The sequence below is a fragment of the Zalophus californianus genome, chromosome 5, assembly GCF_009762305.2.
Source record: "Zalophus californianus isolate mZalCal1 chromosome 5, mZalCal1.pri.v2, whole genome shotgun sequence".
NCBI lineage: Eukaryota > Metazoa > Chordata > Mammalia > Carnivora > Otariidae > Zalophus > Zalophus californianus.
Genome location: NC_045599.1, coordinates 120755591 through 120783127, shown reverse-complemented (window position 1 = coordinate 120783127; position 27537 = coordinate 120755591). Strand labels below are relative to the sequence as shown.

The 27537-nt window shown below is 42.7% G+C and overlaps 1 protein-coding gene across 9 annotated transcripts in view; it reads left to right on the top strand.

Annotated features, from left to right (window-relative positions):
- The first annotated feature begins 4731 nt into the window (after positions 1-4731).
- GHR (growth hormone receptor) overlaps positions 4732-27537 on the top strand; it is a 257251-nt gene continuing 234445 nt past the window's right edge. For 3 of the 9 annotated variants that reach the window (XM_027604931.2, XM_027604925.2, XM_027604921.2), the window contains exon 1: positions 4732-4845. Coding sequence is in view for 3 of the 9 variants with exons in the window: in XM_027604919.2 (XP_027460720.1) it covers positions 5897-5909 (13 nt within the window). In the remaining 6 variants the exon portion in view is untranslated. Of the gene's footprint in view, positions 4846-5018; positions 5163-5780; positions 5910-27537 lie in introns of those variants that run through there. The other 6 variants (XM_027604930.2, XM_027604924.2, XM_027604928.2 and 3 more) reach the window with 4 other exon arrangements.

Genomic DNA, 27537 nt, shown 5'->3' with positions numbered 1-27537 from the left:
AGACTACGGGTAGTAGTAGGTCTCCCTTTCATGTGTTCTTTCTCTTGGGTTTTCATGATGCTCTCAGAGAAGTCTGATTAGCAAACTCGATTGATAGTTCATTTAGTAATTGGAAATATTCTGTATGCCTAATTTCTATAAAGGAAAGTTGCTAAGAGAAACTTTTTCATATCTCCTCAGATTCCTTTCATTCATATCCTTTTTTGCTTTTATATTTTCACCTCTTCTAAAAATGAAAAGGATAGAAGCAAAGAACAAAATAATATGTGAAGACAAAAGGTAGGAAAGGATAGAATGTGAAGGGAAAGAGGAGATGGAAATGCTTGGATCAAGGAACCATTGCTAAATTTACTTCCTTAGAGAGTAAACTGGGTGATGAAGTTGGGTCAGTGCTGGGGTTCCCACATCTGCCAGACTCCAGGGCTCCTGCCATTTCCATTACTCCAGAGGCCCGAGGTGGAAGCTCATGGTTTTCCTCTATTTTGTGGTGTCCATCAGGAGATTGAATTTGATAATGAGAACAGCAATTTATAAAGAAATTTGATGAACTGGAGCACACACTAAGGGGGGGCACCAGGATGATGTCAGGTTTGGAAACCACATCACATGAGAAGTATTGAAAAGACCTGAAAGACCCGTGCATGTTTGGCCTGGAGAGAGGTAACTTGCAGTGAGACATGTGAAAGTGTGTCTCATAAAAAGAAAAAAAAAATTTAAATGTCGAATTTTGTCCCTATGAGCTCTAGAGATAGAACTGGGTAGAAATAATAGAATATCGGAGTCTGGCTAAAGTACTTTTAATGAATAGTGTAGTCACAAAATGGAATGTGCTTGCTTCCCAGTAAGGGAGTTAGTGGGCTACTCATCAACATAATCATCCAGATAGAAGCTAGATGACTTTCTATCACATGTTCTTTAAAAACAAGATTTTGTATTTGATGGAAGGAGAGGGAAAATAATCTCAAAAATACTTTTTATTTTTTAAATCTTTACACTTAAATGATTTAAAGTGGAACATTCACTCATGAGTCCCTATAGGTACATGGGGTGTCATGGATCATTTTGAATTTTACTCTGATTTAAATGGAGAAACATTGGAAAGTTTTGACCAGAGGAATGCCCTGATATGACTTAATTGAAAAAGAATTTCTCGGGGCACCTGGCTGGCGCAGTCAGTTGAGCACCTGGTTCTTGGTTTCAGCTCAGGTCATTGATCTCAGGGTCATGAGATCTGGGCCCACATTGGGGTCTGTGCTCAGTACGGAGTCTGCTTCAGATTCTCTCTCCCTCTGCACCTCCTGTTTCTGCTCTCCCTCTCTCTAAAAGAATAAAATAAATACTAAAAAAATAAAAGAATTTCTCTGGTAAGTAAGTTTGCACAGGACTCTGGGTTAGTGGGGGGTGGGGGAGGGTGTTGATGTAGGGAGACTAGTGGAGTTGGGAGACCCCAGGAGTAATCCAGGTGAGGGATTATGGTGGTGCTGGTCATGGAGGAAATCACAAGGAGAGAACAGATTCTGAATATGGCAGTTAGGAGCTCCTTGTAGAGATCTGGGTTTGAGATAGAAATGTGGGTGCTATAAAATTTTTTAAAGATTTTATTTATTTATTTGACAAAGAGAGAGAGATAGCGAGGGCAGCAGCACAAGCAGGGGGAGTGGGAGAGGGAGAAGCAGGCTTCCCGCTGAGCGGGGAGCCCCATACGGGGCTCGATCCCAGGACCCTGGGATCATGACCTGAGCCGAAGGCAGACGCTTAACGACTGAGCCACCCAGGTGCCCCTAAATTTTCATTTAATTTGACTAAACATTTATTGGGACTCTACCATTTGCTGGACACTAACCTAGACATTTTAGGCACAAATATTAAGAATACATGGGGTGCCTGGGTGGCTCAGTCGTTAAGCGTCTGCCTTCGGCTCGGGTCGTGATCCCAGGGTCCTGGGATGGAGCCCCACATCAGGCTCCCCGCTCTGCGGGAAGCCTGCTTCTCCCTCTCCCACTCCCCCTGCTTGTGTTCCCTCTCTGGCTGTGTCTGTCAAATAAATAAACAAAATCTTAAAAAAAAAAAAAAGAATACATAGGAATCTCCTTCAGGGTTCTCATAACTAATGGGGAAAGTAGACATATCAATACAAACTGAAATCTGTAATAAAAGTAGGTGTAAAGACTATGGGGATGCAGATGCAAATATAAGCAGTTAATTCTACCTCTGGGAAGAGCCAGGAAAGACTTTAGAGAAGCCAAACAATTGAACTGGAACTGGAAGGTTAAGGAGAATTTCCCTATGTGGTCAAAGTAGGCTATTCCAGGCAGAGGGGAAGGCGTGAGTAAGTGCAACCTTGCCTTTCCGGAGGCGGAGGCGAATGTGCTTTGGCATGCCTTAACTTGTAACAAACTAGTCCACTTAAGACCTGATACATTTCCCCCCATAATCTGGAAGATATAAAGAGGGACATACTGCTGTAGACCTACACACCATCATATATGAGATCAAGGGACCTTTCTTCCTGGAACTTAAAAATAAAGACTGCCCTCCATGTAAGTTGCAAGGTTATATCGGGTTCCATCAGATTTTATATTAACCGATGTGTCTTTTCCTGTGGTGTCTTGTACGCTGATATTTTCCCAAAGATGGAGCATAAGCAAAAGCAGTCAGTCCACATTTTCGCCTTAGCCTTCCTTCCCTAAGTCCACATGTCCTGGGGAATGAAGGCTACTGCTGAATCCCGAAGAAAAAAGAAGGCAATCCCTCTTTTTTAGCATGGCCCTTAAATCATTTCAGGCCATGAACAACAGAACATTGAAAACATTTTGTGAGTCCATCTGCCACCTCCTAGACTACACCAAGATTCTCTGGGCTGGAGGATGGGGGAAAGAGGATGAGAAGGCACAGAGAGGACATAACGAGAGAATGTGGTGGTGCCGGAGTCTGACACGCTAACTTGGAAGGTCATCTCAGACAAGAATGGGGTCAGCATTCCATTCTAGTGCCTGGTCTCCACTCCTGTCACTATTGCCCTTTCAGCCAGTGTGGCGTGTACTGACCACCTAGCCGGAGTTCTGCCTGCCTTTTCCCTAATCTCTCTGTGTGGGCAACTCCCATTTTAAAAACTCCAGACACCAGGAAGCACTCCTACTGCTCCAGCACAGCCTGGAAGCCCAGAAATCAAGGGACTGGGGAAGGGCCTCAGGGGAAAAAAGCTTTCTTGTACTCAGGTGGGCTAGAATAGGACCAGTTCAAAATCAACATCCACGGGACACCTGCCATGGTATAGGACAGTGATGAAACACACCCCTTCCAGAATCTTTCCTCCTCCTCTCATTCTGTCTTTGCCTGGAACAGTTGGGTTGTTGAGCCACAGCTGAGACTCAAAAAGGACTCTAAGGAACAGAATTTCCCACTTCTTTGATTTCTTTAAAAATAGGAGTATCTTGGGGCACCTGGGTGGCTCAGTCTGTTAAACATCTGCCTTCAGCTCAGGTCATGATCCCTGGGTCCTGGGATCGAGTCCCGAGTCAGGCTCCCTGCTCAGCAGGGAGCCTGCTTCTCCCTCTGCCTGATGCTCCCCCTGTTTGTGCTCTCTCTCTCTCTCTGAGAAAATAAATAAATAAAATCTTTTTTAAAAATTTTAAAAAATAGGACTATCATCTGCTGCCCCCATCTTCGGCCCTGTGTTCCTTCCTGACTCCTTGCCATGCACCACTCACCAGGTGTTCCTCTCCACCCCCTGCCGCCCCCCCCAATCTTTTACTCCAGGGCGAAGAATCTTGGTTTCTTTAGATTGTTGTTTAAACATTTCTCTCTGGTTATAAACTGGGCTTTGTGTCTGCCAGCCTTGTAATAATAATAATAATAATAATAATAATAATAATAAAGTCATTTAGTGAGCTGAAGCTCTTTAGAAGCTGTTAGATAAATGACATTACAACTGGCAGTCAGTAGTAATGTAAATAGTAAAAAGATAGCACGACTGGCTGCTCCTTCAGATCACAGACAACCTGGAACTGGACTTTTGTACTTTCTGCTGAGAAAAGCATGTGGTGCCTGGGAGGGTGATGCTCTACCAAATGACATGCTCATGCACAACGCTAGTAACTTTCTGAAGCACTCCGACCCCTTCTCCTCTCACTTTATTTCCCTACAGTGGAACGAGGGAGACAGGCTCGGGTTTGACAGATGAGCTGTGTCCTGCGCAGGGCGTTAAAAAGGGTTCCGTGCGGGACACACAAGGACCTCCTCAGGCTGAGAGGCCTGTGTCCCGACACCCTGCGGCCCTGTGCTCTGGCTTCGGGACATAACATCTCTGCTAACATGCCTCGTGCCTTTGGCAAATTACTTCATCTCTCTGTCTCTGTCTTCTAACCTTTAAAATAAGATTCTCTCCACTTTTAACTATCCTTTCACCCAGGGAGCAATAGGCAGGTGGAGAGAGGCAATGTTTGGTTGGCTAATCACGCTTTCCAAGCTGTCTTGCTCGCTTTTTTCCTCCGTTCCTGCAGATTGCTAACTTTTCTTTAAGTGTTCCTTTCAATTTGTTGACTGCACTTAATGCTCTGTTAGGTCCTGCCTTCTTTTCGGGAACAGGAGTGGGCGGAGAGGAAGTGTCCTGCCACTACCAATACTTTCCTCTAGGAGGAGCCGCGCAGCCCAGGAGAGAGTGACACGCACCAACTCCAACTCCTTCGCGGGGAACGCTTCATCCCAGCTCCTCGGAATGCTTGGCCCGGACGGCACTCCGCGCCTCCGCAGCGGGTCTCGAACCGGTCGCCCCGAACTCGTGCTTCCCCCCGCCGCTGCTGCCCGGGTCGCGGGGGCGGCGGGCCGGGCCCGGCGTGACCCCTGGTGAGCGGCGGCCGCCGTTTCCCACCCATCCCCTCCCGTCCTCCCTTCCCGTTTCACCCCGCCCCCTCCTCCTCCCCAAGCCTGACAGCCCGCGAGCTGCCAAGCTGGGCGCAGCCATGGGAAGAGGAGGCGGTCTAGGGAGCGGCGGCGGCGGCGGCGGCTGCGGCGGCTGCTGGAGCGGCGGTGGCGGCGGCTGCTGCTGAGCCGAGGCGGCGGCGGGGACCCCGGGCTGGGGCCACGCAGGCCGGAGGCCCCCGCGCCCTCGGCCCCAGCGCGGAAGCGAACCCGCGCTCTCTATCCGGAGGCGAGACTCGGAGGTACTGGAGGCGGGGGGCGGGAGAGGCTCTGGGAGTCGGGCTCTTCTGTTCCCCCTTTTGTGCCCGGGGGCCTAGGAGTGGACCAGTTGTTTATGAAAGTGGGGATCTGGCTTATGTATTTACACGAGTCATTTTTTCCCGGGGGACTTGGGGTTTGGCTGTGCTCCCCTCCTCCTCGCGAAGAAGTTGTTTTCTGCTGGTGGGTTGTTGTAACCCGATCCACGCTGTGGATGTGTGTGTGTGTGTGTGTGTGTGGACATTGGTGGTGGGCGTCAGGAGTTGGGGCGACAGGCGAACCATCCCACGCTGGTCCCTGCTGTGGCCAGTGTTTGCGGTACCTGGAGGGGTTTTCTCTGAAGGCAGGATTGTTAAAGTAAAAGTTTTGCGAGTGTTTCTCTTTGACATCATCAGCCGGGCTGGGGCAGGAACTGCTGAAGCTGCCGCCGCGGAGCGGCGAGAGGTCCCTGGCGGCGCGACCGGAGGAGAGGGGAGGTCGTCGGGCTGTGCGCGACGGCACCGCGCGCTCCTCCCCAAAGCGCACCGCCCTCTGCGCGTTTGTGCAGACTGCAGCCACGCTTTGGCACCCGCGGAGCTGGGGTCAGTAGAGTCACGGCCACCAGTCCCCAGGAGCTGGAACGGGTGGACATCGTGGCGAGCCGAACACCCCCAGCCCCTGACACACTTGTGGTTATGAAATCAACTAGGCTTAAAGTTTTGACAGAACTGCCCGAGGCATGAGAGCTGCGGGTGAGTGGGGTAGCCGCGTGTCAGGGGAGAGGGTGCTGGTGGCGTGCACAGGGTGCCGGGCAGGGTCACTCACTCGCGGGTGCGTGGGGGAGTCTATTTTGGGGCGAGTGCTTTATATATAACCCGAGTGGGGACGCCGTCTCGGGCCCGGCTGCGGGAGTTGGTAACCTGGCTTCGGGTATGCGTGCTGTATGGGTGTACGTGCGCGCTGTGTGTGTGTGCGCGCGTGTGTGCGCCTGGGGAGGCGTGTCGGCGCCTGAGCCAGTAGGGTGTGCGGGGGGGGGGGGGGGAAGGAGGAGGCCAGAAAGGTGCCGCCCGCCCATTTGTGCCGCCAGGAGACTTTGGAAGGGACAGGGAAAGGTAACGGGAGGCCAGAGGGTTGGGAAGTCGCAGGAGTTCCTGCATAGGATTTAAATACCACGGACTTAAAAACACTAAACTCCCATCCAAGTACTAACCAGGCCCGACCCTGCTTAGCTTTAAAACACTAAACTCATTGCCTTTGAGGAGCTGAAGCCTGGAGGAGGAGGTTCCTGGGGCTCTCAGGAGACTTGCATAGGAGGATGAGGGTTCTATGTGTAGGTATGTGTAGGTACAGAACCTTGGAGGCCCAGGCCCGAGTTGGAGCTGCAGGTCTGAGATTCCCGGGGTGCAGCTGGGCACAGTTACCTTTAGGTAACTCTAAAGAGTTACCTTTAGAATCCCTGGCACGTGTGCCTGGGAAGGCACTCACCTTTCATACATGTTGCGGCAGCTGTGCGGTGAGCAATTGGTGTTCTAGGCTAGTTTACACATGGGTCACCCTGCTAGTTCTTTTCTCTGGGGTGCCAAGGTATATAGACCTTGGAGGTAATTAAGGTGAAATATTTTCCAGAAATTAAAATGCTAGATAGAAACAAAATGACTTAGTCCACAGGATTGTTCCATCTTTTCTGTGATTGGGGATTCTGTTTCCTTTTGAGAAGAGCTTGTTCCCAGATTAGATTTCTAGGGGTCTCTGGTTATTTACGGTTTCTCTTCAGATGGACTTCAGATGGAGCTGGAAGGATGTGTTTTCACCCAGAGATCCTTGGACATCATTTGTGGTTTAAGCACGGCCCGTCCTTTATCTCCTTCCACCCTTGTAAACTTTTTGATTCACATAAGCCTAAGGAAAGTTGGTGAGCCAACATTCAGCTTTCCATTTGGAGTAAATATATCACAGTGAAATTATAGTTTTGGTCTGCTGAATGCGATGGAAAGCCAACACTTAATAGGCAAAAGTGTGAAATGAAAGTCTATAAAGGCAGTGACAAAGCCATGACTCTCCAGTGCATTTTTTTTTTCAAACTGAGCATAACTTTGCCTTGCAAATATTTGTTCTAGGCAGAGTTTGGGGCTGTGTTTTTTTTATTATTGTTAGTGCATAAACAGCAGACTCCACATCATAAACCACTTAAAATGGATACTAGGCATCTTCTCTATGCTATATCTGGTGCTTGTGTTAACAGATGTTTACAGTGCTTGGTTACCTACGGGATTGTCATGTGGAGTATCTCATTAGGTCTGGACATAATGTTTATAGCATAATGTAATAAATGGAGCCCCAGTTGCAGCCTGCTTCTGCCAAGCACATGAAATACCCCAGCATGGAAACAAATCTTGAAGTTGGTCCAACTTGGCGAGCCTTTTTGACTATCTGCTGGTAAGCATTGTTAATGTAAAGATAAATCTGAGTGATACAGTGAGAATGTGGCACAGTAGATTGTTTAACTTAGAAAAACAGGCATGGGTTATATTGATTAAATTTGTGAACCTGAAGATTAAACTTCTCTTCCATTGGTAAATCACAGTTACAGAGACTTGGTTTAGTTTTAGAGAACAATTAAAGATATGTCAATAATGAAAATAACTTAATGTGTTCACATGTGTCCATAAAAACCCTCAATTTTTTTTTAAAAGAAAACCCTGTAACCTCTGTGGTAATGATTTAAATAATATGAGATTTCAGCTCATCTAATCACTTTCTGAACATTGATTTGATAAGAACTGAATTTGGTAAGGCTTTGGAGTCAGCCCTCTGCTCATTGTGTAAACAAAGCAATGAGGGTGTCTTTTAGGGAAGTGATTTTTTTTCCCAACCTTGAATAGTATAATGTTAATAATATGCCCAATAAAATGTTTGATGAGTATGGTAACCACCTTCAGAGGTACCTATCAGGTGCATGAACTTCCACCTCAGTAGCCCTTTCTGTAAATGGGCCAGCCCACCTCTTGAAAATAATCAGCTGGGAATCTTGCTTCCTCGCTGGCCAGTCCATTATAGGAGAGATTCATTTTTAGAAAGTTCTGCTTTGTACTAAATCAACATTTTCTTCTACCTGTTGACCTACTGTTCAGTTGCTGGAGCAACACACAATGAATCTAATCTCTCTTCCCTTTAAGTGCTATATTTGAAAACAAACATTATGCCCCTTCTTCCTGAATTCTTTCTTTCTTTTTTTTGCTATCCTTGCAGTTCTTCTCACCCACAGTGGGGTCCCACCCTCCCCTGCCCTGACAACATGCCCCAGAGTCCACATTCACGATACCCCTCATCATGTTTGTCATCTAAAACTCAGATGTGAAATCCTTAGTTCTGGACTTTCTGCATCCATTAAGGCAGCTTAATATTCATGAGCTATTTTAGCCATCTCATTACACAGTTCACTAATTTCTAAGCTGTAAACAAGATAACTTACTCTTTTTAGATTATTAGTCATCCATAGTCAAGACATTATAATCCTTCAAAATATTTTTTATGTTAACTGTACTTCAGTAACAAAAAAATATTTTTCTTTCATGCCTGAATTTCCTATCTATGGGAAGTGTCATACTGTGCAGGTACATACAATCCTACATACAATGAACATAGTTATTTAATTTCTCCCTATCAAAGGAACACTAAGCAAAAAAAAAAAAAAAAAAAAAAAACAGATGTAGAATGCTCTGAAGACAAGCAAATTGAAGTTGCATATCACAGACAGGTAGGAACAGCGAGGTATTCTTTTCCTGGATCTTATTGTGTCTGCTTCCACAAACATGAGTCAGTCCTAGCAATCAGGCATTTATTGAAGGCTCGTTCTGTCCAAGTCTCAGAGAGTATGCCATCTGGCCCTAAATGAGGTGAAAGTACATCTGACAGAAATGCTTCCTCAGGCAACTGGGATTTAAGATGTACACACAGGACATGACTGAGTCAATAACCCATTCTTCTCGGAAGTAAATGGCCCATCATGTCACAGGGAAGTCAAAAACAGGTATATCACTGCATCAGTTCCAGGACAGGTTCCTACCTCCTGTTGTGTGTCTGGATCCAAATCAGGCAAAGGCTCTGATGGTCTTCACTGACCAAGTTCTAGCCTTCTTGGAGGAAAGAAGCAAAGCTGGTATATACAGGGGGAGAGGGCGTGGTTCGAGGGCAAACACTTTGGTGCCCATTGGACCTCAATTTGAATTTGAGTTTTACCACCAACAGGCACATCAGCTCCTCTGAGACTCACTTTTCTCCTCGGTGAAATTTATGATGCTTAACACCCAGGGCTGAGGTATTGACACATAACCCCCATAGCATTTACGGCCTGTACTGCTCATTGGACACCTGCCTGATATGATGGATTTCCCTTTTATGTATCTGTCTGGGGCTTCCCAACTAAGTTATGTTTCCCCTGCTACCAGCTGGGAATCTGCCACAGCTGAGAATCTTCTGTCTTCTTGGCAAGAGATGTTTATGGTTGATGATGATGACGATGTTTTCCTCAGCAAGTCTGAATGTGAAAGAAAGAACCATTTTTGGCAAAGAGAGAAAACCAACCTGTGATATGGACTGACATCTGGGCCTATGAGAAGGTCCTCCTTTGCACATTGACCTTTAGTCAGAACAAGGGGCCAGTGACAGTCTGTGCTGTTTGATGAAATTATTCATGCTGTCCCACTCGTGTGTGTGTGTGTGTGTGTGTGTGTATGTATGTGTATGTTTGCAGTGCGATTCCTCACTAATCCCCTAGCATTGTGATCTCCATCTATACCACATTTGCTTCTTTGCTTTATTCTGTTCTCATAGAAAGGGAGGAAATAATCAATGATAAAGTGCCTATTTTTTTAAAGTTCAAAAATTCATTTCACAACTCTCTACCTTCTATCTAGCCCCCACCTCCTGCAAAAAAAAATAAAATAAAATTACAGCAGACCCACTGACAAGTACTTAGACATGTAATTTCCAAACGAAAGTTCTACTTTGATACAAGAAACCCTTAAGTTAGGATGACATAATATGAAACCATAGTAAACTCGGTGTCAGGGAACTTGGTCCCCCTTGAGCTTTGCCTCCCGCCGGCTTTGTAATTTTTGCAAACTGTTGAACTTCCCTGGTCTTCATATTTCTTGCATGCTAATAACAGACAACAACAACAAAAATGAGGAATAAACAAGAGGCCCTCTTAATATTCTTTGGGGGGCTATGATTTGAATTCATTTAATTATTGAATTTCTCTTTTCTCTCAGAGCCTTTGGGACTTTGCTTGAAACTCTCCAAGAACACCTATTTCATATGTTTTCATTTTCCTGGTCTGTTTTTTCATATCTGTCTTCCTTGCTAGGAATGGTTCCTCGAAACAGGAAATAAATTTTATTCATTTTTATATTTTTCCACTCTTTGCTGGATGCTTGTAAACACAGCAGGCATAAAAAGTGTTAGTCTAATTAACATGGAATGCCTTGGATAGTCGAGCTCTAATTCAGATCACTTATTTAACAAGCTACAATTTTCAATATGAGCATCAAGAAATAGTGTTTGCTTATTTTATTCCCTCACCATTAATATTTTTAGTCAGTTAAGTAAAACAGATAAAAGTGTAATCATGGCTGTGCTTCCTGAAAAAATACCAGCTCATCATGGTCTGATGCAGAAAATCCTTCGGAAGCAGTTTTCTTTTCTTGTGTTGTTTGTTGTTGTTTTTGCTTTAAGCTAAAGACAATTCTGCAATGAGTACCAGACTCTTAAAAGAAGGACAGAAAGGATCCTTGTTTAGTTTTAACTTCTTTCTTCAGTCCTTGCTTTTCACTACCTTTTAATAGAGGCAAATGAAGCCTTGGGTCAGGCATCAATTTTACCGAATAATGATTCATAAGAAGGTTGTGATTTTGTCAGAAATTGTTGGGCTGTGTTTTTTTAATTAACATCTAAACCTACCTTCAAATGCTCCATTTCAAAATCAGTAGATAATTTCTCCTGCAGAGTCCTTAAAACTTCCAGATGTGTTTACTGCTTTGATTAGACTTTGCTTCTTTTGTGATTGACAAGACTTCAATCAGTTTTCTTTAGAATAATATCATTGTAATCCCAATGAGTTATACTTCTTAGATTGTGAATTTGTTTAAATATAAACAAGTCTATCTCCAGCTGGCAGGGCTTCTAAGTGAAACGTGTATCCCAGGGAAAATGCTCACTTCACGGGGATTTGACACAGGTGGAAGAGAATACTCTGAGAAAGCCCTTATTCCGTGGGAGAAGACCAAAGGATTTTGCAAATTGAATAGGTGCTTTTCTGTACTTACCTATGGTGGACAGCCTGCTATGCTAGACATTTGCTCCAGTAACTCCTCCTTGATTATTTCCTCATTTCTATTATTTAAAAACTTTAAAGAACTAAAGGACCTCTGTTCCTACCATAAAGTCATTGGTCCAAAGAAAAATTCATTTTTTCTTGCTTAAGACATGTACTTTATTATAATAAGCATCATATCTATATTTTTCCTTGAGTTGCCATATCAAAAAAAAGTAGAGTGTGACCATTACAAAAGAGACATCCAGAGTTCTCTCCCCACGTGCTTATCGAAACAAAAGGTGCTACCAGTGATGCACTCAACTTTGGTGATGGCTGGTCATAAGCTTCCGTCGGTCTTCCAGTTCTGACTGCCACTGGCCAGGCAGCCTTTGTCCCTGGTCAGGATGATGGCATACGAGATCCTAATTCATCCTATCTGCCCCTTCTTTGGACATCTTCAGGCTAGGTTATTGTTATTCCAGAAAACCTCAATTTGGCAAAGCAAAGTGAAAAACAGTCTGGGAGAGCCTATATGAATGATAAATTATGGAAAGAGTACTGAAGACAGAGCCTCGACAGTGGCTTCTTGACCTAGGGGTAGAAGAAGATACCAGAATCCCTGGGCAAGATGATGATGAATGAAGAAAAGGTACCACTTTGATGCCTAGCAAGTTAGAAAGATTAAAGAAAGTGGAGCAAGGATGAAGAGGAATTATTTCTTTTATATTAGCACTCAGCATAGCATCTTATTTCCTTTAGAGACATTGACAAAACAGTGCTTTGCTTGTCATAGAATAGTTGTTTAATAAATATTTTTTGATGACCTTAGTTTGTAGTAAAACAGAAATTGAAGTGTTGAGAAGACGGATGTGGTGAGTTGGACAAAGGATGTGGATAGATTCAGGTGATGACTAGGATCTAAGCTCAGAATGCAAATTTGGTATGATTCTCCTTGGATTAATGGTAACACCCAAACTTGATATGACCAGCTTTCCCAGGTGGATCCTGTTCAGGGCCTTGGCAAAGTCAAGAAGTTTTTAATCTTTGAAGCAAGATAGGGACATGGTGGAATTTTTCTGTAGGACTCAGTAGGGTTTGGGAGACATATCCAGTTGGCAGCTCTCAGTATACCCCTCATCAAAGAGCATACAATTTTAATTTTCTTTGCTTTCATCCTGTAAACTTTAGTGTTTTTATTTATTCCTTATAGTACATGTAGGGTATGTGAGAATTAGGAATGTCATCTGAAAAGTACTTTGAAAACTACTTGGGAAAAGATGCTGAATAAATAAAATTTTTTATTAGCCTGCAGGATGTAAGTTTGGCCAAGCTAGTGGTATTTTTGGAATCACTGTAAAAAATCAAAGACAGAACACATATTTATTGAGTCATTACTGTGTTCCCAGGAATGTGCTAGACACTCTGGGGAATATAAAAGTAGTATAAGACATGACCCTTGACTTTGGGACCTAGCATTCAAGCTAGGAAGGCAACACTAATAATGTCTGTTGTGTGATTAAGGAACAGTAGACAATTATACAATTTAATGAAAAATTCAATTACAGACTGGAAATGCTATATTTATTTTGAGAGAAGGGAGATCTGCTTGGGCTAAAGTATTTGGGGCAATCACTTACAGGCAAAGGGCCTTCTGAGCCAGTACTTTAAATATGGTCTTTTTTTTTTTTTTTTTTTTTGATAGGTAGGTGTTTTGTGTGAGAAGGTTAGGAACTTAGCACCAGGAGACATACCTGGAGCTCACTGGGGTTACTTGTAACAAGGGAGGAGTAGGCAGGGTGTACCAGGCTGTGGATTTGTTTACACTGGAAGCCTTCTTCATTGCTTATCACTGATGCTGCATATAGATCCATCCTTAGGGTGGGGCTGTTGGGATGGCCACCCTGAACCTAGTCCTTGCTGGAAGGAAGGGGATGACTGTTGCAGGGTGTTTCTGCACACTTATCTTTAAAAAAATTTTTTTTAATTACATATAATGTATTATTTGTTTCAGGGGTACAGGTCTGTGATTCGTCAGTCTTAAATAATTCAAGCACTCACCATAGCACACACCCTCCCCAATGTCCATCACCCAGCCACCCCATCCCTCCCACCCCCCCCCCCACTCCAGCAACCCTCAGTTTGTTTCCTGAGATTAAGAGTCTCTTATGGTTTGTCTCCCTCTCCGGTTTCGTCCTGTTTCATTTTTCCCTCCCTTCTCGTATGATCCTCTGCCTATTTCTCAAGTTCCTCATATCAGTGAGATCATATGATACTTGTCTTTCTCTGATTGACTTATTTCACTTAGTGTAATATCCTCTAGTTTCTGCGTACTTATCTTATATGAACATTATATAAATTCAATTTGAAAGTTTCTTTAATAGTATTCTAGACGATCTATAAACGATACCAGCAGTATGGCTTCCTTTCAAGAATATGATCTTGATTGTACCCTACAATGGTAGAATTGGCCTGCGATTCCCTCCTTCACCCCCACTTCCCTGCCACATGCTATAATGACAGTTTTGGCCCAGTAGTCAGAGGGCCTTATAGAACTTGAGATCATCCATCAGTGTTTCTCAACAAAGGCACTGCCTCTCTGCTAGGCAGTGCCTAGGGGTATTTGGAAATATGATTGTTACAAGGACTAAAAAGAGTTATAGACAGAACGCATGAATAGACATTTTCCAAAGAAGACATACAGTTGGCCAACAGACACATGAAAAGATGCTCAACGTCTCTGATCATCAGGGAAATACAAATCAAAACTACAATGAGATACCACCTCACACCTGTCAGAATTGCTAGAGTCAACAACACAAGAAACAGCAGGTGTTGGCAAGGATGTGGAGAAAGGGGAACACTCTTGCACTATTGGTGGGAATGCAAACTGGTGCAGCCGCTGTGGAAAACAGTATGGAGGCTCCCCCAAAAGTTAAAAATACAAGTACCCTATGATCCAGCGATTGCACTACTTGGTATTTACCAAAAGAATATAAAAATACTAATTCAAAGGGATACATACACCTGATGTTTATAGCAGCATTGTCTACGATAGCCAAATTATAGAAACAGCCCGAGTATCCATTGACTGATGAATGGATAAAGATGTGATATATATATATATTACTAGGTTTTTTATTCTTTTTGATGCAATTGTAAATGGGATTGTTTTCTTAACTTGCCTTCTATTTATTTAATTTTTATTTATTTATTTTATTCTTAATTTCTCTTTTTAAAATTTTTATTGTTATGTTAATCACCATGCATTACATCATTAATTTTTGATGTAGTGTTCCATGATTCATTGTTTGTGTGTAACACCCAGTGCTCCATGCAGAACGTGCCCTCTTTTTTTATTTTTTTATTTTTTATTGTTATGTTAATCACCATACATTACATCATTAGCTTTTGATGTAGTGTTCCATGATTCATTGTTTGTGCATAACACCCAGTGCTCCACGCAGAATGTGCCCTCTTTAATACCCATCACCAGGCTAACCCATCCCCCCACCCCCCTCCCCTCTAGAACCCTCAGTGTGTTTTTCAGAGTCCATTGTCTCTCATGGTTCATCTCCCCCTCCGACTTACTCCCCTTCATTCTTCCCCTCCTGCTATCTTCTTTTTTTTTCTTAACATATATTGCATTATTTGTTTCAGAGGTACAGATCTGTGATTCAACAGTCTTGCACAATTCACAGCACTCACCATAGCACATACCCTCCCCAATGTCTATCACCCAGCCACCCCGATCCCTCCCCCACCACTCCAGCAACCCTCAGCTTGTTTCCTGAGATTAAGAATTCCTCGTATCAGTGAGGTCATATGATACATGTCTTTCTCTGATTGACTTATTTCGCTCAGCATAACACCCTCCAGTTCCATCCACGTTGTTGCAAATGGCAAGATCTCATTCCTTTTGATGGCTGCATAATATTCCATTGCGTGTGTGTGTGTGTGTGTGTGTGTGTGTGTGTGTGTGTGTGTGTGTGTGTATACATTTTCTTTATCCATTCATCTGTCGATGGACATCTTGGCTCTTTCCACGGTTTGGCTATTGTGGACATTGCTGCTATAAACATCGGAGTGCACGTACCCCTTTGGATCCCTACATTTGTATCTTTGGGGTAAATACCCAGTAGTGCAATTGCTGGATCGTATGGTAGCCCTATTTTCAACTTTTTGAGGCGCCTCCATGCTGTTTTCCAGAGTGGCTGCACCAGCTTGCATTCCCACCCACAGTGTAGGGGGGTTCCCCTTTCTCCGCATCCCCGCCAATATCTGTCGTTTCCTGACTTGTTAATTTTAGCCATTCTGACTGGTGTGAGGTGATATCTCATTGAGGTTTGATTTGGATTTCCCTGATGCTGAGCGATGTTATTCTTAATTTCTCTTTATGAAAGTTTATTACTGGTGTATGGAAACACAACAGATTTTTGTGGATTGATTTTGTATCCTATAACTTTACTAAATTTATTTATTCTAAAAGTTTTTTCATGGAGTCTCTAGGGTCTTTTATTTATATATAATGGAATATTATTCAGCCATTTGCAAAGACCTGGATGGAGATAGAGAGTTTTATGCATTATGCTAAGTAAAATAAGTCAAAGAAAGACAAATATGTGATTTCACTCATACGTGGAATTTAAGAAACAAAACAAATGAGGAAAGGGGAAAAAAAGAGAAAGAGAGGTAAACCATGAAACAGACTCTTAACTATAGAGAACAATCTGATGGTCACCAGAGGGGAGGTGGGGGGCGGAATGGGTGAAATGGGTGATGGGGATGAAGGAGGGCACTTGTGATGAGCACCAGGTGTTATATGGAAGTGCTGAATCACTATATTGTACACTTGAAACTAATATAACACTGTATGTTAACTGGAATTTTTAAAAAGGGGTTATAGATTTTTTTTAGTGCCCAGAGTCAAGGATGCTTAATTTCTGTAATGCCAGGGGCAGCCCTACAAAAGAAAGAATTATATGTCCTCAAATGCCAGTGGACTGCTATTGAAAACTGAGTCCAACATCCTTATTTTATTTATAGGTGAGGAAGTGGGAGTCCCTGAGAAGTGACAAGATTTCTCTGGGACTAAAGCTCCACCACGACAGAGACAGATTTATAACCCAGCTTGTCTAGCGTTCTTTCCAGGATTCTTTCTGCTATACCACATTCCCACCCACAAACATTGACTTTAACCATGAAATAGTGTGTTGTTTACCTCTGTTGTTCACAGGTGAGGGTGACAGCTGTGTTAACTACCTGAGTGGGCGGGTTGTGAATTGAGGCCAATGACACCTGATCAGTTCTTTTCACTGGGAAAAGAGTGAGATTTGCCTGTGAATTAGGGCTGGCAGATGCCCTCTGACGTATCACTGTGAAAGCTTACAGGTAGGTCGGCATTCTGGAAAGGGCATGGACCAGGCTTTGGAATCACACAATCTGGTTTGTCTGATGGGGTCTGAATCCAGCTTTGCCATTTACTACCTTTACAACTCTCGGCCAGTTAATTAAACTCTTTGAGCTTTATCTGCAAAATGGGGATAGTGATTCTTACTTTACAAAGCTGTTGTATGAACACTGGGGTGCACGTGCCCCTTCTTTTCCCTACATCTGTATCTTTGGGGTAAATACCTAGTAGTGCAATGGCTGGGTCATAGGGTAGGTCTAAATAGCCAAACTGTGGAAGGAGCCGAGATGCCCTTCAACAGACAAATGGATAAAGAAGATGTGATTCATATACACAATGGAATGTTCCTCAACCATCAGAAAGGATGAATACCCATTTGCGTCGACATGGGTGAAACTGGAGGGGATTATGCTAAGTGAAACAAGTCTAGCAGGGAAAGACAGTGATCATATTGTTTCACTCATATGTGGAACATAAGGAATAGTGTGGAGGACCATAGGGGAAGGGAGGGAAAACTGAAGGGAGGGAAATCAGAGAAAGAGACAAACTGTGAGAGACTCTGGACTCCAGGAACCAAACTGAAGGTCACAGAAGGGAGGGAGTGGGGGATGGGGTAACCGGGTGGTGGGTATTAAGGAGGGCACCTGTTGTTATGAGCACTGGGTGTTATACGCAACTAATGAATCATTGAACACTACATCAAAAACTAATGATGTACTATATGCTGGCTAACTGAACATAATAAAAAAAAGAAAAAAAAAACCAAAGCTGTTGTAGTTTAAGTGAGTCAAAACAATGGCCCATGTTGGATACTGCAGCAAGAGAAGACTCTGTGCAGCACCCTTCTGAGAGGCTGTGAGCCATGAGACTTAATTATCTTCACCCATAAAAGATTACTTGATATCAACTGCTGCTTTTTTTTTCCCCCTCCTCTTTTCCCCATTCAACCAAATTTGGGGCTTTACTGAGTCCTTGAAGTGTTTCTTTTGTTTGAACCATTGAAATATCCCTCCTTCAGAAGAGTACTGCTGGCCAGAGATTAGTTTCTCAAATCCTGACTTCCCCGGCAATGTGCCTAGACTATTACTGCACAACAGAAATGACACGTATATCCACATGGTTATGGGTGGCTTATGAAATTTGGATTTTAAAATCAATATTAAATTATTCCTGATATATGTGTTTGTCAGAGAGATTTCTGTCAGTGTTGGGAGACCCTTCTTAGGCAAGGTGGTACTGTCTGTAAGTTCAGGGAGAATGGAAAGTTGGCCAGTTGGGGTGGTCATGTTGTGGTAAAAGGCCTTTCTGGGTAAGGATTAGCCTATGGTGATGTGCTATAAGATACAAGAACCTGGAGGAATGCAACAAAGTAAAATCTGTGTGTGAGAGGGAGAGAGAGAGTGTGTGTGTGTGTCTATCTATCTTCAGAGGACTCTTTCTTGTCATTCAGGCCCCAGCTCAAATGTCACCTTCTCAGAAAGGACAGAACCCCTCTGACCCTAATCTAATAGATTATAACCTGCCCCCAGTGAGGTCATTCTATCATATGATCCTGTTTTGTTTTGACATCACTTATCACTATCTGATATTATCTTGTTTATTAATTTGTTTTCCTGTTGTTTGTCCATTTCCACCAACAAAAATATAAACTCCATAGTAGGGACCTTTTTTGTCTTGATCACTTTATATACTGTAGAAAATCCTCAGGAAGTTTGGTTAAATAAATGACTGAATGCCTTTTAGTAGTTAATATAAGTTTTTGTTAGCATTCTTCCGAACATTTCTTTTTCACACATCCAAAAATGTGTGGCTTTCATGTGCCAGTTCCTAGCATATTTATAATTTGGTGATTTTGCTCATGGTATGGAGTGAGGTGCTTTTTCCAGGGACCAGAGATAATCCAGGGCGGCTATAATATCTCCCCATAAATTACCTTGAACTGATATATCCAATAGCCGCTTTGTCAGCAAATACAGTTAGGAATAATGTCCTGGTTTGGATTTCTCCCAGAAGCAGACCATGAGATAAGGATTCAGGTAAAAGCTTATTTAGGAAAGTGAAATAAGGAAGGGAAAGGAGCCAATAAAGGCAAGTTACCTTTGGCAACCGGAGTTTTTGATCTTCCCAGGGAGATTCTGGGGGCCCAGGCAAAACATATCTCAGAGTCCTCTCATTCCAGGATTGAAAAGTTTGAATATTCACCCACCAACTTTCATCAGACATTAGTTCCTGGTCGCTCATGCTGGGGAGGACAAAGCCGTCAGTCTTCAGATGGAAGAAAGAACTCGCAGGAAAAGAAACGCAGGTGTTGGCACTTAGGAATTAGGCAGTGCAAAGTAGTAGAGGTACGGGGATGTGGGAGGGAAAGGAACAGGCAACTTGCACTGAATAATACAATGTGATTTTTTTAAAATAAACATTTCATTTGGACTAATTTCAGATTAACAGAAGTGTTTGCAAAGAAAAATTGTAGAGTTCCTGTATGTTCCTTGCCCATTTCCCCCTAATGTTAATATCCATAACCATGGCTTATTTATCAAAACTAAGAAACAAATATTAGTACAATACTACTAACTAAACTCTAGACTTTATTCATATTTTCTGTTTCAACTAATGTCCTTTTGCTGCTCCAGGATTCAATTCAGAATATCACATTGCATGTAGTTTTACTATTTTTATTTTTTTATTATTATTTTTCTAGAGGGGGAGGGAGGGGCAGAAGGAGAGGGAGAGAGAGAGAATCTTAACCAGGCTCCACGCCTACACGGAGCCAGATGCAGGGCTCAATCTCACCACCCTGAGATCATGACCTGAGCCGAAATCAAGAGTCCTATGCTTAACTGACTGGGCCACCCAGTTGCCCCTACAATTTTTAAATACTGTGCATACGTTCTTTTATTTGGGCCTTCTCATGTCCAACTAACTAGTCTTTGTAACTACATGGTTAAGCTCTGTGAGTGAAAAAACAGTGACATTGACGACATCCAACATCATGTTAGACAAGGTTATGATCTCAAAACAAATATATCAAAACAACAATAAGAGCAAAACTGTATTCAGTGGGCATATGTATAGCTGAGCCTCCATCAGTTAGCTGAGAAATACCCATAATGGTGTGACGACTCGGAAGAAATTTGATTTTCAACATGTATCCTGATCATTAAATGTGAAGCAGGATCCCCTGAGTCAGACATGACCCAGACCTTCCAATGTGCCCCACATAATATGTGTGTGTCGCAATTAATTCTGCTACCTGTGAATCACATAGCCTTGAGACTCCTGGACTCCGGGCAGTTAAAGTTACTTGCCCAGGGCTCTGCAGATGGTAAATGATATCACTGAGATGAAAAACACATCTTCTGCCTTCAGAGCCTACACTCTTACTACTTGGTACCTAGTTACTGACATTCTTCTCTGCTTGCCCAACACCTCTGCTTGGTGCCTTTTTGCTGGGAATGTGGGCTTCAACAAGCCTGTATTCTCAAACTGCAGTGGGTGCAGATGCATGGTATATTTCTAAGTGAGCTGGCTTTAGCATCAGCCTGGAATCTGTGAATTTTTTTTTCAAAGCCTACGTGACATTTGCGAAACCTGTTATCTTGATATCCACATACATTGACCACAGAGATCTTCAGAAAGTCACCCATACTCCAGTAATAAAGTTTGACACAGGGCTAATAATAGGCTTGAAAGCAAGCATCTCTGAAGAGCAGGGCATTGATGTTGTGTAATAATTAAAATATTATAATGTGTTTGAGTTCAGATAGTTGACCTCCATTTCTCAGGTTTTCCATAATTAGGTTTTTTTTTTTTTTTTTAAGTGTTCCATCAGGGATATGGAGCATTCAGTGAAATCTTTGACTAATCTTTATACTTCCAGTGGCCCAACTGAAAATTTGCCTTGGCTGCCTTGGAACTCAGGACGTGAAATTCAGAAGAAAAAATTCTTATAAATTATTTGGGCTTTGAATCTGGGAAGATAAACAACATGAATATCTAGGCTAACCAATGCTGAAATTCCTCTAACCTCTAATTCTGAATTCAGAAAAGAATAGGCTTTAGGGGTTTTTGTTTATTTTTACTTTGATTACAAGTTGTTGGAAGCCTATAGTTAGTATCTAATAACACAATCTGTGTAAAACACAAATTATTTCACTATGAAATCTAACTTCTAAGAAGATACAAAGGGACAATCATGTAAAAATGGGCTTTTTTTTTTTTTTTTTAGAAGGAATAAGCAGGGGTTGACCGAAAGGTAATCCCTTCAGACTCTGATGTTTAGAGCACTGCACGTTTTTAAAGGAGAAAAACCATTACCTTTCAGAACCTATGTGTGAAACTGTTTTCTTGATTTAAACGGCTACTTTAAGTTGGCATGGTTTTAAACTGTGACCTTTGATCCTTTGTATATGCAATGCCAGGCACAATCTGTTCATGCAGGTTGGCCAACTGTGCTCTAGCCAACTTGCCCCAGGGCCTTGGGGTCTCCAGAAGAGTGGGCCAGGCTAGCTGCAAAGCACCCTCCACTAATGCAAGATGCTGGGCTTTTGTCTGCTTTACACATAGTGCTCCTGAGAAAGTTGAACTTGAAGAGACTGCCTCTCTTCTTTAAAAAAGCAAGCACACAAAAATGTTTTAAACACATTATTGATTTCCTTATGTGGAATAGACTGCTTTTCTGCCTGCCTGTTTTTGCAAAGCCCTCAGATTTCTAGAAGAAAAATCTCATTAGCTTTTTTATGTCCATGTTCGGATTTACTTTCAAACTCCTAGACTATCAGCTCCTACAGGGCAAAGGACTGCATAGTCTCTGCTTAGTGGGCACGCAATAGTTAGCTTCATCAATTACTGGTGGGCGGGGGCAGCATTAAGGAAGTGCTTACTATGACCAAGGGCTCTACAAAGTTCTTTTTCATGTTATATTGTTTAATCCCACACAAACTGTGGCATAAGTTCAATAATTTGTGTAAGGACCCACTGTTGACAAGCAGCACGGACAAGATCCCAAGTGTGTCTAACTCCCATGCTTCTAATCATCCTAACCACCACTACAGGATGGTTTTAAAACTGTTCACAAATTTTTTTGGTATTTCAAGAGGTGGAGTCCAAGTTCCCTCTCCTTGAGCACGGGCTAGACTTTACAGCTCGTTTCTAACAGAGTCAAGTGGAAGTGAAAATGTGCAGCTTTGGAGACTAGATCCTTCAGAGGCATCATGCCTTCTGTCTTGGTTGCTCTGTCTTTTGGATCATTCACTCTGAGTGAAAGCAGTTGCCATGTTTTGAGCTGCCCTATGGAGAGACCCAGATGCAAGGGAAGCGAGGGAGTCCCACAGGCAGTATGGAATGAAGAGCTCAGGTCCCCAGTCCAACAGTTAGTATGAAACTAAAGCATCTTGACAACCACCACCATGAGAATGACCTTGGAGGTGGAGCCTTCAGGGCCAGTCCAGCTGCAGAATGATTGTAGCCCCCTCCCCTCAACAACTTGACTGCAGTCTCTTGAAAGACCTTGAGCCAGAACAACCCAGCCAAATCCCTGCCAGGTCCCTGCTCCTAGACTGTAAGATAATAAAGGTTTGTTGTTTTAAGCTGCTAATTTCTTATGCACCAATAGATAACTAAGGCTGCCTAACACTGCCTTGGTTATTTTTTTAAAAAGAAGTTGTCTTGGGACAAGACAACTGGGTCGCTCAGTCGGTTAAGTGTGGGATCCAGTCCCGCATCAGGCGCCCTGCTCAGTGGGGAGCCTGCTTCTCCCTCTGCCTGCTGCTCCCCCTGCTTGTGCTCACTCACGCACTCTCTCTGACAAATAAATAAATAAAATCTTAAAAAAATAAAAAATAAAAATAAATTGTCTTAATTTCATTAAGTCTTAAATTTTGAAATATACAGCTAGGAGGAATTTTCCAGGAAAAAAAAAACATGCTGCCAAATACAAGTAGTAAAATATTAGTACCCAATTAACATAATCGTTACAATGACTTCTCTGGGATTTGGGATTTTGTAATTCAAATGACAACTGCTTTAAAAATCTGTGATTTAAAGAGGAAGGATATTTATAATAACCACATTGCCGAAGTAGCATTTTGAACTTTTAAAAAATCCTTATGGGAAAACTCAGGAACTATTCTGTTTGGTAAGTTATCACTAATAATCGTAAATTGTCAGGACCATGCTTGCACTTTACATGATTTAAAGAGGGACATAAAGCAAAGTTGAATTTTAACCTCTTCCCTGGTGATTTTACCCAGCTTTTCAAAGACGGTCCTAAAAGCTCATAGGTCAAGCCGTTTCTTGGTTTGCTCTGCCTGACAAATTGCATTAACTCCGCTTTATGGCCACTTGCAGTTTAATAAATGACTTGGACTTTGATTAATATCTTTTGGGCTTAAGACCAAGAATTTGTAGAAGACTTTGGGATATAGTACTATAAACTTATTTAAAGATGGACTCTGAAAGCTGGTGGGAGATATATTAGTGTTGGCTTTAGTGCATGCAGAGGTACTGAATTTGGAGTACTCTAAGTCCTTACAGAAGATCCTAGTTGATTGGCCTTTAAAAAATTATGTGAAAGTGATTTTTTCCTATATATTTACGAAATGATCTAAGTGAGTTAAGGAATTCATTCATGAAGTAGATATGGCTAGTTCTTGTTTGGTATTCAGAATGACAATAAGGTAGAGATGCTGGTTTTTCCTTGCCTAAGCTGGAGAACACAGATCAGACTCTCCTAGTCCTTCCCTTTCCATGTTTTCTTCTCCGTGCAGCTTGTGCCCCGGGTTCTCAGAACCACTTTTTATATTGAACTGGACTTGATAGTATATGCTTGACCTTGATTCATGGGTTTGTGCTGCAGAGGAAGATAAAGAGGCATATTGATAGCCTGAGTACAAAAATCCAGCATTACCATCATTCATTCACATGCTCACCTACTCACAAATTTACTCATTAATTTAATTACACTTTGCCCAGAATAGTGGGTGCTAGAATACTCTGATAAGCAACCCAGAAATAACCTCTTTTCTTACTGGAGTTCATGGTCTAGGATGGAGAAAGACATAAACCAAGTGTAATGGAAAACTGGTGAGAGTTATATGAAATCAAAGTATAAGGCGACTTGATCTGTTTGGGGCTTGGTGGTTAGGGAAGGCTTTCGAAAGAAGACATTTGAAATCTAAAGGAGTAGAAGTGGGGGGGTGCAGAATGGAAGAGCAATCTGGGCAGAAGGAACAGGGGTCTGGAAGATACCTGGTACTTTTGAGAACTGAACACAGTCAGTGTGATCAGAGATCAGAGATTAAGAAGGAGCATGATCTAAGAAGGGGCCAGAAAAGGGATTATATCTTACATGATGTTGCAGACTGTGTTATAGTCTTTATTTATCATAAGAGCAATAGAAAACCGTAGAAGGTCTTGAAGCAAGGGGACATAATCAGTCTGCATTTTAAGGAGGTCACCTGGCTCTATTATAAAGAATGAATGGAGGAGGAATAGAGATATCCAGGAAGACAGGTTATATCAGGCAGAGGTATTGGTAGCTTGAACTAGTGCAGTGGTGGGAAAGATGGAAAGAAGTAACTAGATTTATCATTATTTATGGTCAATAGATTTTAACTCTTTTTTTTAAGATTTTTTATATTTATTTATTCATGACAGAGAGAGAGAGAGAGAGAGAGATAAGCAGAGGGAGAAGCAGGCTCCCAAGGAGCAGGGAGCCCGACGCGGGACTCGATCCCAGGACCCTGGGATCATGACCTGAGCCGAAGGCAGACGCTTAACCATCTGAGCCACCCAGGCGCCCTATTTATGGTCAATAGATTTACCATTATTTATGAAATAGAGTAGATCGGACTTAGTGCTGACATAGATATTACTGGGTGAGGGATATCATGGATAATTCCCAGGTGCCAGCCTTCTTCATGTGAATGGGCAGCACCTGAGGGACACCAGGTATAGATTGAGAAAAAGTAGTTTAGTTTGGGGACATCTTGAATGGAGGCCATTTTAAGACATCCACAGGGAAACAGTTTGGGTCCTCAATCTGAGGAGGTATCTGGAGGTATTTGGAAGTTAGTGGTTTACACACGGTAGTGAAGCCACAAAAGTAAATTAGATCATAGAGAGGAAATGGAGTAAGAGAAGGAAGCATGGTCTGAGCCCCAAAGAACTTCCACATTTAACAGTTAAGTGAAGGAGAAGTTGACAAATAAGAGTGAAAAATATGACAGAATAGATGGTAGAATGTCATCTCAGAGGCCAAGGAAAGAGAACAATTTAAGTGCTGATAAGGGGTAAAGTGAAAGTCGGGCAAATGTCCTTTGGATTAGTAGAGTGTATGTCTTACAGGACTTTAAGGAGAGCTACACGGGTGCAGTGATGGAGGCAGAGGCCAGAATGAAGTGTGTGTGAAGTGAAGGAGGCGACAGATATAGGTAATTCAAGACGTTTGACTGTCGGGCGCCTCGGTGGCTCAGTCGGTTAAGCGTCAGCCTTCGGCTCAGGTCGTGATCCCAGGGTCCTGGGATCGAGCCCCGCGTCGGGCTCCCGGCTCGGCGGGAAGCCTGCTTCTCCCTCCGCCTCTGCCTGCCGCTCCCCCTGCCTGTGCACTTGAGCTCCCTCTCTCTCTGTCAAATAAATAAAATCTTTAAAAAAAATGACATTTGATTGTCAAGGGAATCAAAAGGACATTAGCTGGAGAAGGAAACCGTTAAGGGAGGGTTTTCTAAAGATAGGAGATTCTGGGCACAGTCAGGTTAACACATAAATTTCACCATCATACCAGCGGAAGTTATAGTACTGTCTTCTCTGGATTCAACAACAACAAAATTGAATTCAGTCCAGTGTCGTTTGCAGAGTGCCTGATAAACGTCAAGGGCTATGCGGCGTGTAGACATTCTACCACAAGTTTGGTCTTCTTTGAGATGGTGAGCATTTTTCTGTGTATATTTTTTGGCACTGTCTTACAACACTTAGAGTAGCTCCGTGCACATAGAAAGCCTGCATACTGCTCAGGGCCAGTGACAAGTGACTTCATACAGATGTGTTTGAAGCCAAAGCATTGTGAAACAAGACACCCCAGCAGTTAATAGATTTCAATTTGGCAGTAGCTGTAAACATTAACCAGAAGGTTCGCTGTGGTTTCTAGCTCATACACCTGGATTGGAGCGGAATCAACAGCCACAGCAGTCCTTCTGTATCCTCCTTTAATTCGGTCTCACTGCTGCCAAATAATCTTAAATGTTGTTCATCCACTCACTTTCTCAAAAATCATCTTACAAGCTTGTGGATTGATTGACTTTCAGATTCCTTAGCCTGGTACTCACAGCCCTGTGAGATTGCCCCAACCCACCTATCCACTTGTATTTTCTCCTGAGCTCCCAACGGAACTACCCCTTTGGCCTCAAAGTATCTCCTTTGTTTCTGCCCAGCAACTTTTATGCATATTGTCCCCTCCCCCACGTTGCTGCATTCTCTCATTCTTCTGCTCAGAGACTGAGCTCAGTTGCCACAAAGTCAGCCTCCTCAGTGTCTGCTCTGATCCTTCCCCTGCCCCTCCCTGCAGCCTTTCCAGCTACAAGCTCCTTTTTCCTTTCCCCAGCATTTCATTGGCACATTTACTGAGACTCTCACGTGAGCTTGTGGGCATTGATGTTGTGGGCATTGTCTCACCTTCTGTGGCCTGCCTCCAGGATCAATATCCGCAGACTCCCCAGCAGCCTCCCTGGGGTACCTTGCACATGATGAACTCTTTATAAGTTCTTGCTGAGAAAATTAAAGTAAGGAACTGACTGTGTAAAGCCTCATTATGATCTGTCATCAAAGGAAAGTTTCTTTTGTTGACTTTTTTGCATATCCACCACAGTACTTAGCAGTGTGCTAGGCCGTGAGCCCACAGTGGGCATTTCCTAATTAGTAGTTGATGGATTTATGCTGTATTTGATACAGTTTGTTGGGTGCTTTCAGGCTAAAGGAGGCTTGGTCGATGATACAAGTTTCAAAAGGCAACATGATTGCTGATGCTTGTAGTGAGGGAATTCATCAGTCATGAGTCCAATTCATTGTTAGAACTGAGCCACCATCGAACCCTAAAGTCGAACTCTAAAGTATTGGTGGTGGGTGGTGGTGTCACTAGGAAATATCTCACCCTGAGAGCACCCAGAGCTAGCTTTACGTCCTAGAAGAACAGTATGAGTGTGTTCTGCTCAGGAAAAGACGTGGTAGGCCAATAATCACTGTGGTTTCAAAAACAATGTTTCCTAATTTATAAACTTGACATGAGTGTGCTTTTCTGTTTCCTCCAATCTCTGGTAGTGAGTTTTGTGAAAATGATCTCGATGTCTCCTGATTTAAATCACAGCAAGAGACTTGGATAAATATTAACAGAGACTGCCTATGGTATCTGTCTTCTGATTTGAAAAATGTACTTCAGTTCAACATTTACTCATGTGTCATCCACAATGCCGAATAAGGAGAGTCTTGACTAAAGCTCCGTGTGCTTTAAAGAAGTGAGCGAATTTTCTGTTTGTTTTAACATATTTTAAGGTTTTAATTGAGATATAGTTAACAAACAACATTGTGTAAGCTTAAGGTACGCACTGAGGTGACCTGATATATATATATCACATATAAATAATACACATGTATATAATAACTACAT